The 11,847-nt window shown below is 39.4% G+C and overlaps 1 protein-coding gene across 2 annotated transcripts in view; it reads right to left on the bottom strand.

Moving 5' to 3' along the window:
- Window positions 1-6,787: 6,787 nt before the first annotated feature.
- Window positions 6,788-11,847, bottom strand: part of IL7R (interleukin 7 receptor) — a 28,335-nt gene continuing 23,275 nt past the window's right edge. Inside the window, exons 7-8 of one of the 2 annotated variants that reach the window (XM_058717286.1) lie at window positions 10,670-10,745; window positions 6,788-10,270 (exon numbers count right to left, since the gene is read on the bottom strand). In XM_058717286.1, the coding sequence (XP_058573269.1) occupies window positions 9,767-10,270; window positions 10,670-10,745 (580 nt within the window). In that variant the 3' untranslated portion in view covers window positions 6,788-9,766. The remainder of the gene's footprint in view (window positions 10,271-10,669; window positions 10,746-11,847) is intronic. The other variant, XM_058717290.1, reaches the window with a different exon arrangement.

Raw genomic sequence — 11,847 nt, 5'->3', positions numbered from 1 at the left:
TCATTTTTTTCTTGAATAAATCAGTATCAATGTTATTCTAGAAAATTAAACATTAAAGAAAGAAATGGAAGTTTTAATTCCAAGTAAGAATTATATTAAGAAACATTTTATTCTTTTAATTATTTTTATTATGATAATAAAACATATATACTCCCTTCCAAAAGGTAAAGAAGACAAATGTAGTAATTGGAAAGTCCCTTACTTTTATATAGTAATCTATCATTCCATTCTTCTCCTTATTAATAACCACTGAAAACATTTTGGAGCTTTGCCTTCAAAGTTTTGCCTCAGAGTTTTTCTGAGCATATTCTAACTCTAATTTTCTTTCTCTGTCTATATATACTTTTTAAAAAATATATTTTGTAGTAGACACTTTTGTTTGCTTCTTTAACATCCTTTATTTCCTTCCTCTCACCCCTATTTTGTCCAGGTTCCCATCTCATCCCCAGGTCCAGAGAGTGAGCCATTTCCAAGCCAGTCAGTGCATGGCATTCATTAGTGACTGGCACTGATCTAAGGATGTGCACATGACTTTAGCTGGGTCAGTCATACTGAAGGGAAGAAATTACAATTTGTGCTTAGGAGAGAAGTGTGTGTTTTTTTCCTCTTGCTTAACAATTTATGTGAGAAATGGCTATATTTTTTGTTATTAGATTAAAGGATCTATAAATATTGAAACCCTTTTATTGGCCAACGACTTTTCCTTCCCTAAAGATTCCCAGTACACGTATAGACAAAAGCCATTTCATTAAGGACTGGAGAGAAGGTATCTTTGGGTCTGCTGCTGTATGGATGGGACAGGGGAGCTTCTTCAGATAGGGATGCCATTTGTGTTCTCCTGTAAATGTGGCCTTATATCTGTCTTCATATCTGACTGAAGGAGGTGCATTAGTGACTCAACTCTTCACCCCTTTCCTATCTGCATGCTTTACCTTATGTTTCAGAGTTCCCACACAAAAGAAAGTATTCTTTCACTCCTTGAGCTTGGGTTTGGTCATTTGGCCTGTTTGACCAATAAGATGAGGTGCAAGTGACAGGTGTGCTGATTCTGAGCTTAAGCCTCAAAAGGTTTTTGTGTTTCTGTTTGCTCTCTTGTGCCTCTACTATGAAAAGAATAAACCTGAGTTCCCTTTCTGTCTCAAGAAAAAGATAGGAAAGTCACGGATCAGTGGTATTCCCAGCTGAACCCAGCCTAAATCAGCTGACTTCTGTTCTGTTGCTGATGTTGAACTCTTCCCAGCTAATACTAGTAGAACCACCCAGCAGAATCCAACCTAGGTCATTCAACTCCCACATAATGGAAAATTTGTGACAATACATGATGTTGTTTGAAGCCACTCAGTTTGGCATGGATTGTTACTAAGCACCCATATAGCAATAGCTAACAGATACACAGATCAATCTGGTAGTTTCTCATTGTGGGAATGAGAGGGGGAAGGAGTAAGAGGGAGGTGGAGCCTCTGCAGAATTTCCTCTTTCTAGAAACATTGACAAAATGGCATAGATGTTTTTCTTTATCAGTTATCTAAAAATGTGCCATATTTCTTTTAGTGATTTTGTTAATATTCTATAATATAGCTATACCATATTTTATTTAGAATATTTACAATTTTTCTCCATTAGAAGAAGTACTGCATAGATATTTTTCGTGCATAATTTTTGAGCCCTTTCTGTGATTATTTCTTTAGAAAATTCTTAAAAGTGGAATTTTGAGGAGTGCCTGAGTGGTTCAGTCGGTTAAGCATCCAACACTTGATTTCAGCTCAGATCATGATCTCATGGTTTGTGAGTTCAAGCCCTATGTTGGGCTCTGTGCTGACAGTGTGGAGCCTGCTTGAGATTCTCTCTTCTCTCTCTCTCTGTCTCTCTCTCTCTTTCTCTCTCTCTGTGTGTGTGTCAAAAATAAATAAACATTTAAAAAGTGGAATTTTGGAATATACCCATTTACATTTTTCTATGTATTTCCAAATCACCCTCTTAAAAGTTTGCACTAATTTATACTCACACCAAAAGTATATGAAAATGCCTTTCCCCGCATTGAAGTTTGGCAATATTTTTAATTTTCACAATTTTATAGGTAAAAAATTTACCTCATTATGTTATGTGAATTTTTTTATTCTGAAGGAGATCCAGCATATTTTCATATTTTTAGAATAAATTTCACTTCTTCTTTGAACCTGCAGCTCATGTGCTTGTTCATATTCCTCTTAGATTGTTTTTTGCTTATTGATTCGTAAGACTCTTTAGATATTAAGGCTATTAGCAGTTTGTCACATTGTTACTATATTTTTCCAGTTTATTTTTATCTTTTCTTTTTGTTGTGGATTTTTTTAATACAATATAAAAATTACCAACATTCTATATTTTACATATGCAAATGTATCATTCCTTTTCTTTTATGGTTTCTGGGTTTTATGTCTTTTTTAGAAATGCTTTTTACATCCAAAGAATATAAAATTATTTGCCCATGTCTTCTAGCATATTTTCATTCTAAAAATTATTTATATCTTTGATCTACGTTGGATTTATTCTAGAAGAAGTCAGTTAGTTCTTTCCTCTTTATCTAAAATTAGCTAGTGTATTGTTCTAATCTCTATTAAATAATGCACCTTTCTCTACTAATTAAAAGCAAATGAAAATTTTTTAAGTACACGGATCTGGACACATAGGTTTTCTATCTATTCCATTGATTGTCAAAAAACAAAACAAAACAAAACAAAAAAGAAAAAAGAAAATTAAAAGGAAAATCTAACCAGGGATATCTGCAGTTTCTAGGCAAGTAATACCCTTGCAAATTTTTGTGCTGATAATTATTATCATTTTGTGACTTGTAAATGTATAACGAAAATAATTTATATTGCCTCTAAAAAATGAATAAAATGTCACAACCACCCATATAGTCTCTTCTCTATTCTTTTCTTCTCCAGAATTGTGCAGGCTCTTCTTAAACATATATTTTTTCACATGATATTTAGAATAATAGCAAATATATATATATATATATATATATATATATATATATATATATATGTATATGATGTAGATGTAGAAGACTACACATCATTTATGAAATATGACTATTTCCGAGTAGTGGGGTTGAGGAATGAGGTCTTTTACTTGCTATATTATAGATGTCTGTGTTTCTTGAATTTTGAGGAACAAGCAAGTATTAGTTTAGTAACAAATATTCAGTGAAGATTTAAAGAAATATATCAACATATGTAAATATTATAATCAAAGACCTTAATGAAGTGTTTGTGTCTTTTAGTGTTTTGTTTTGTTTTTGTTATTTTTTTTTTTTTTGTGCTTGGTCTCTTTGGGTTTTGCAATATGCAATGATTTCATCTGCCAATAATAAATAGTTTCATAAAACATTAAAATCCTGTTTAATATTTATGTTTCTTTCTTTTTCTCCTTGTCTAATTGCATTTGATAGCATTTCTAGAACAATGTTAAATGTGGTGACAGTAGAATTTCTGCTGTTTTATCTCTAAGTTTAATGGAGTACTTAATATTTCACCATTGAGCATGACTCTGGCTTATATTCTATTTTATTTTACTAAAGTTGTTTTTTTAATTAAAAAATAAATCCTAAGCATCACTTAAATCTACATTGCCAATGTCACATCTTAATTCATGAAATTTTATTAATATGTAAAAAAAGGGACTTCACAGCATATTTATCAGTCTTGTGATAGGGCATTTATTGGATTTTTATCTAATTAAATTATTCCTTAGGCTATAAAAGCAATATTTCACTCTTCTCAGTGGATAAAAGTGTCTTTAACTTAATATTAAAACATTTTCTGATTATTTATCTTTTTTGTTTAATAGCTAGTCCAATTTATACTTTGCAGCAACTAATTTGTCATAGAAAAAGTCCTCAGCCTCTGCGAGTTCTCTTCTCCTTGTTGAGAAACCTTTACCCAGAGTAGAAAGGGAGTGACCCTAATAATTTACAGTTGAGGAGTCCACCAGATCAACTCAAGTGTTTCTGCAGAATTCAGCATTGAAATTTTATTTTTCAAACCTCAGGGGCTTCCCGGGTCATTTGCTTCACATTTGGTTTTCACCAGTAGCTTCTGGAGTGTTAACGTATTCCTCCCACCCACCAAGTTTTACTCATCATACTTTCTTTGCCTGAACAGCTGCCTCCTTGTGAACTATACACAAATCCCACATGAATGCCACAAGCAAATAAAAGGTAGAAGTTAGATTAGACTTCAGTGTGCATCTAAAATAAACTAAATAAATGAATAAACAAGATTAAATGCAGATATTCATCACAGAAATGAAGCTTTGGAAAATTCCTTCACCCTATTGTTTCCCCATTTCTGTGGTTACAGTGGTTAATAGTGCAGCTGGGGAGGTAACTGTGGATGGGGAAGGCAACTGACTCCTTACACGTGGCTGCCCAGATGTGCCGCTCACTCAGGGATGCAGTGCCTGCCTCTGAGCATCCCAGCCTGGCATCATTCTATCCTGAATGATGGTGAGGAAGCACACTAATATAACATCATTCACTAACATGCTGATTCATTCATTCCATGTTTATGGTTAAGTGCCTTCTAGACCTTAGGTGCTGTGTTTCACAACAGACATAAACCCCAATAAGTCATAGAGTGCTTAGAAGACCAGAGGGGAGTCAGATGAGGTAATTGCAGATCAATGTGGTGACAGTAGGGGTAAGCATAAAGTACTCTAGGATTTCTCCATAAACCCTGATACACACATGAAATTTATTATGCCACACCCCTGATTGAAATCCTTCCAAGTACCCCCACCCCCTGAAGGCTAAATCAAAACTTCTAAGCCTGGCATGTCAAATGCTTAACCACTGGTCCCCACCAATTGTGCATGCCATCTCAGCCACTGCTCAGTAGACTTCGTGCCTGTGGATGGCTTCCAATGGACCACCTGCTGAATGAACCAGCAACACTCTTCATTCATTCTCTCTGTGAGATACACTGACACCCATGTTGAGACTTGGCTGCCAGCAGGCTATCCTCCAGTGCTCTCTGTACCCACCAAGTGAGACACAAACTCACCCAAGTCAGTCCTGTGTGTCCCAAACTCATTTAGGCCAGTTCAACCTGTTATTGTAATCACATTATGAAGCTGATAAAGTATGAGTATGCAAAGAAAGTCTGATGCTGATCTATAAGAACTATCTTCAATGGTTTGAAAATACTTGACAAAGGCATGTTGAAAGAATATTGCTAGGGGCACCTGGGTGGTTCAGTTGGTTAAGCATCCAACTCTTGATTTCAGCTCAGGTCATGATCTTAGGGTTCGTGTGTTCGAGCCCTGCATCAGGCTCTGTGCTGACAGTGCGGAGCCTGCTTAGGATTCTTTCTCTCTCTCTCTCTGTCTCTCAATCTCTCTCAAAAAATAAACTAAAAAAAAATTTTAACTGAAAAAAATTAAAAATTAAAAAAATTAAAAAAAAAAGAATATTGCTACCCATATGCTTGATAACATGATGGTGCAAGATTAGGCTGAGGGATACCTTTAAAAAGTTAAGCATCTACACTTAGATTTTTTTGTAGGTGTTTGAAAGTCCTTATCCATTTTAAAGAAAGCAAAACTAGACAAAGTAGTTGATGTTTTGCAGTGTGTTACCAAAGAAAGATAAGGTGAAACTATGGTCAGCAACCCACAACCCAAAGGAGAAGGTTTGGTCTTGTTACAAAAGGGTGGTGAATGGACATACAGTCAAATGTTTTTAATTAAAAATAAAATGTTCCAGGCATATATGTATTATTTTTTTATACAAGTGCCCTGTGTCTGACTTTTGGGAATAACCATCAATGCCCTACTGTTCCCGACTGAGGCTGACAAGGAGACATCACCTATTGTAGCTGTAACTCCTTAAATGCCCCAGTGCTCTGTCACAGCTCCATGGCTTTGAGCGCATTGTTTCCTCTGCTAGGAAATGTCCTCTGGGCTCCTATATCTGGCACATTCCTACTTACTCTGTCTTGCCACATCAAGTGTGATTTCCTTCACATTACCTCTCCTGGTTTGTTTGTTTGTTTGTTTTCTCAGCCAGCGGCAGAATGTCCTTCCTATATTTGGGGACCACCCCAATCTATGAGGCACAGCCTCTTACTGGAGAAGATGTAAATGCCACCTATATTCTTCTCTGCTTCCCATTGCTAGGGCCCAGGCACATGAGCTCGGCATAGTTCTAATCAACCACAGGCTCCAGCTCTACCTCTAAACTGGTGGCCAGTAGGTGAAGCTGCTGGACGTTGCTGCCTGCTCTGCTCTGGGGTTGATGGTGACAATGGCGGAGGCTGTTTTCAGTTTCTGGATGTGCCAGTGGTAGAGATAAGGGGAGGCTCTGTGAACTCCATGTTCGATTCTCAGGTATTCTGGGAGCACTCTAGTAGCCTTTATTAAATTCCTTTTCTGCACAAATCAGCCTAAATTTGCTTCCATTGCTTACACTGAGAATCCTGATAATGCTTTGCCTGCAAGCAGTGATACGACATTGGAACTATCCCTATGTGTCTCTGTCCCCCTGTGATAGTGAGCTGGGAACAGTACATTTCATCCCTGTAACTCCAGTGCCTAGCACAGAACAAAGTAAGGCAAGGCAGATCCTCAACAAATTGCTGTTTAATTCATTAACTTGTGAATTAATTACTTAATCGATGAGTGACGTTCCTCTGAAAATCCAAATATAAAATGACGGCAAGTGACACCAGAATGTTTTCAGTGGTTGAGGAGGTCTGTGGCCTATTCTGTCCCTATTCTTCACAAAAGACAAGCACAGGCACAGAGAGTTCCATAGCATTTAATTAAATATGAGAGGGTAACACACGTTGGATAGTTGTATACTTAGCAGCTCTGCAAAATGTTTGTAATGCATATGGGAGGTACATGGTCAAATCAGAGACCTTCACTGTAGTGAATGATGGGTAGTTTTTAGAAAAACCCCAGAAAAAAACCACTGAGCTGACACAAATGCCATCTGATCTGCACCATTCCAGATGTCTTGACCACATATTCTCACCACCTTCCTTCTGGTTCCGTCTTGTAGCCTCTCCAGAAGTGCTATGGAAACACAATATGCACATCTGAAATAGCCTCTACTTGGCTTTTCTGAAGGAAATTTCCGTGGAAACTAGAATAACAGGAGAGGCAAAGGCTAGTGGAAAATCAGTCGAATAATCCAGGGGCTCCCTAGATCCAGCCAAGATTGTTTAATTGCCCAAATCAGCTGCCTGTTTCTTGGTTCTCATTTCATGCTCTACAGAACTAGAAGTTAACACCTCTGACTTATGCATTGTGTCTGAGACCAATTTTTCTTTCCTAATGAAATGCAAAAGGTGGGAACAAACTTGCAATCTGACATTATACCTTGTCCTTGAGTATAAAATCAAGCATCAGCAGCAATTATGATTATAAGAGTATAATACATGGATTTTAAATCCCTCCAGTAACAGACAGACATTCACACACTAAATTCAAATAATAACCTGTGCCCCAAAATACTGAAACATGGGATTTTAGAGCAGGGGTGGCTTTGATCTGTATCGAGACTTATCTCCTTATTTCTTCAAGAGATTGTCTATTATATCAGAGGAACAAACTTATGGCTTCCAGTCCTGAATTAACATGTAAGGTTTCTGTGTTCCAATTTCCCCAGAAGTTAAAGATGACAACAACACACCTCATAGGACCTCTGTGAATAAGGTATAGGACACCCAGGTTGGCATGGGATTTCCTGTGATAACCTCCTCTTTGAGACCTAGTTCCCATTTCTACAAAAGGTAAAGAACACATGTCCACCTGGTGGAAAATGTCTTCTAGGGCTGACACACCAGGTAGGTTCTGCTTTCCCGCCACACAGATGTATATCACTTGTCTGGCATTTTCCCTGACTGTCTGCAATTGGGCACCCTGAACATGCCTCTATTATAGCACTTTGTGTTATTGGATCATTTGTTTACAAAGTTGCCACTTTTATCAGATTTTCCACCCTATGAGGGCAGGGTCCCCAACTTTATTCACCTAACCCTGTGGCTGGCACATAGCAGGCTTTCCATGAATACTTGCCAAGGAAATGAAAGGGATAATGCTTAGGGAAATGCTTTGAAAATCACAAAAGCACTAACAAATCTAAGGGAATAAGAGATTATATTCATCACTACTGATTCAGAGAAAAGGATTTGGAACGTACAATGGCCAACAGAGGAGTAAATGATCTTATTATCATTAGGCCTCAAAGCCAACAGATATGATTTTAGTCCAAAATTTAAAACCCCCTTTACAGATATCACAAAACAAAACAAACAAGAAAATTGAAAACTTAAAAACACTTAGCCCCCCAAAAACTAAAAACAGGACAAAAAGGTGTAAAATGTAAACAAAAACAATGGAAACAACCCCTTGAACAAAACAAAACCCTGAACTATGCCCTTCATTACTTCCTGTGCCTCTGCTGCTCTGTGTGGTTCTGCATCTGTCCATGGTCTGGGGGGCTGTGGGATGGGTGTTGGCAGCACTCCTCTGAGCTGAGATTTCTCAGCTGCCTTGACTTGGTTTGAGCTCATCACTAAAAATTCATCTAGACCAAGAAATGCATGTTCTTTACCTTCAAGAACATGGCCCCAGTCAGCTCACTCACTGCATGTGCTTGTAACTCTTCTCCCTGAAGCTTGTGGCAACATCCACAGGTATAAAACTCAGGACAATTTGTGGATGCATTTGGATTGGGGCAGTCTCTACACACAGAGAAGTGTTATTCCTGGCTCATTGCTCAAATGCACCTGTGTCTGGAGTTGGCAACAGGTTCTTCTATTTCAGATGGATGCAGCCGGGTGGTATTAGCAAGACAATCACGCTCTCGATAACTAACAACAGAAATCCTGGAGCTTCTACTTTTTCAGAAAAATAGAATCAAATGGGATACGTGGGGAACAAACTTCAGTTTTCGTGGACATGGCTGGCCATGGTAGTTCATACATCACGTGACCCTTTCTTTTTCAATGTTTTTAGTTTGGTGGCCATGTCGCTGTCTGGGACACTCCAGGTTTATGCTTGTTGTCCTGGAATGAGTATTTATAACTCCTCCTTTCGCTTTCAAAAATGACCCAGTTTGGACAATAAATGACATAGTCACCCCATTTGTTATTAGTGGGGTTTGTCACTCAAGAATAGGATAGTCCCTAGTCAAGGAGAAGGCGCATGCTTTGGGGGGAACCATGGTTAGACTCCCGACCATCAAACCCCACACTGAGGGGGGAGCAAAATGGACAAGTTACTTCATACTTCCAAGTCTCCATTCCATCATCTATTAAAAAAGAGAATAATAATAATAATGATGATAATAATTGTACCAATGCCTGGGATTACTATGAGGATGTAGGGAGACAAGCTATGTAGAACCCACTGGTATATAGTAAGTCTTAACAATGATACCTATCATCCTTGTTCTCCTTTTCCTCTCTCTTTCCTTGCCCTCTTCCTGCCTTTCTACCCCCTCCCTTCTCTCCTCCATCCTTTCTTTCATTCTTTCCTGGTTTTTTTTTTCCCTTAAATAATGGAATAATTTGGGTTGCCTGAAGCAGAGTGCTCCTGCCTCACGCCAAATGCCCCTGGAGTGAAAAGGAGTGATCCAAGCCATGCTTCTGAATCCTGTAGATGATACGGAGGGCTTGCCTTAATTCTGTCTTCTTTGTGCTTCGAGGAAGAGTAGGCAGAGCTCAGTCATCTTTGTCAGTCATCATGGTTCCAGTCCTGGGTTTCTGAAAATTCACTGGTTTTGGTAGAAACTGGACATGGTGACATAGGCTTCTTCCTGGTTCGATCCCAAGGAAGTGAGAATGGGTTGTCCCTGGGCAGCTGGGTTCAATGTCAGGATTCCTGATTGGAAAGGAAATGGAGTGGGCCCAGGGCCATTTGTAGTTCCAGGGACAAGCAGCAGGCCCTGGTACACATGAGGCCCATTCTGGCCACCATCCCTGAAGTCTGGGGGTCTGGAAGATGGGAGCACAAGGGCCTCACACATACTGACATTCCCAGCCAGGCATCCGAGGGGTGAATCTCCTCTGAACGTTTTTGGGGTGATGACTGCATGCTCAGATGGCCAGGTGGGGCTCTGCACACCCCCTACAAGCCTCTGCTTTTCAGACTCCTCTAGTTGTGGCAGAGAAGTGTCTTGCAGAAAGCCTTCGGCTTCATCTCTAGCTTGAATGCCATCCACCTTATGAATCTGGCAGTCCAGGAAACTTTCAGGATTGAAACTCACATTCAAATTCTACACCAAAAAAAGAGAGAAGGCATTAAGAGTGCTCCAAAGAGACACACCAGCAAAGGTTCAGTTCAGGGAAAGATGTAACAAACTTTCTGACAGGGGTTTACCAGAGAATGTCAGAGAATTACCCACATGTTCTAGTTGACTCTACCACTGGATGCACTCTGACATGTCATTCTGAAGGGACTGGCCATGCCCTCCAGCCCCATGAAAGCCCAGGAGACTTCTGAGACTTGTATCTCATTTTAGTTTTCTATATCCAGGGAGCTGCAGCTAGGATCTTGCAGTTATGGGATGCACAAAAGACCAACACTTGTGGTTCAACTGTTCCCTATCCTGCAATATTATTCTTGGCTTTTGGAATGCCTCCAACATTGTGAAAGAATCACCAGAAGCACTAACCTTTTTTGGTTTCTTGCAAAGTTGTTCCAGAGTCTTCTTATGATCCGGGAGACTGGGCCACACAATAGGTTTAATTCTGAAATAAGAGGACATTGAGAAAGATGAAATGAACAGTGAGGGAGCATGCATGCACAATAGGTCTTTCCATCCATTCTGAGCCAGAAATCAGAAGAGCAGATTTCTAGTCTTGCCTCAGCCACAACTAGGCGGGTGAACTTGGACAAGTGACTTGCTTTCCCTGGACCTCAGTGTCCTATTAATTCACAGAGGGGTTGGACCAGGGGTCATTGTCAGTGCTCTCTGTGAACACCTTTGGGAGAGAACCCTGGAGAAGAGGAACAGTGAGGCTTGGCAAGGGTGTGGCTATGAAACCAACATTCCCCCGGCTCTTCTACTCTTAATATAGGTGTTGTCATCCTACTCCTTCTCTTAACTGATAGCAACTCCTCTGCTCTGATTTTTGTGGAAGTGAGGAATATTTTCTAAGCCACCCAGGGAAATTAGAGTATCATGGGGCACCTCGATGGTTCAGTTGGTTGAGCATCCGACTTCAGTCAGGTCATAATCTCATGGTTTGTGAGTTGGAGCCCTGCATCAGGCTCTGTGGTGTCAGCACAGAACCTGCTTCAGATCCTCTGTCCCCCCCGTCTCTGCCCCTCACCCACTCGCTCTCTCTCTCTCTCAAAAATAAATAAACATTAAAAAAGACAAAAAGACAAATTGAAGTATCATGAGAGCATGTGGCACTGTGCTGAAGGCATCTTCCTAGAACATTAATAACTTGATGGTATGTGTCAAAAGCATCATTTTCATAATGAAACAGACAGGGCTCTGTCATGAGGTAGAATGCAAAAGTCCCATGAATTTGTGTGCTGAAATTCAAGACTTCAAATACATTCTGTATTTTCCATGGGTACCCCCAGCTGCCCAGACATTTTGGAGGCATCGTTCCCACTATTTTAGAAGAAAAAGTTTGGGGGCAGGGTTTGCCCTATGTCTAATTTATGTATTTTCACCTCTTATGAAATTAAATGTGGAAATTCACCAGTGCCTTAGGGTGGAGAGGGATGTTGGGCACTACAATTCCTGAAATGTCTTTTCCCTTTGTAGTTTTCTCATCAATAAATAGGCTAGAGCTCCAACTGTCTGGGACCCCATGTAACCATCCTACTGATTAA

The sequence above is a fragment of the Neofelis nebulosa genome, chromosome 1, assembly GCF_028018385.1.
Source record: "Neofelis nebulosa isolate mNeoNeb1 chromosome 1, mNeoNeb1.pri, whole genome shotgun sequence".
Lineage (NCBI taxonomy): Eukaryota > Metazoa > Chordata > Mammalia > Carnivora > Felidae > Neofelis > Neofelis nebulosa.
Note: the sequence above shows the minus strand (reverse complement) of the source record. Positions and strands in the feature narration are given on the sequence as shown.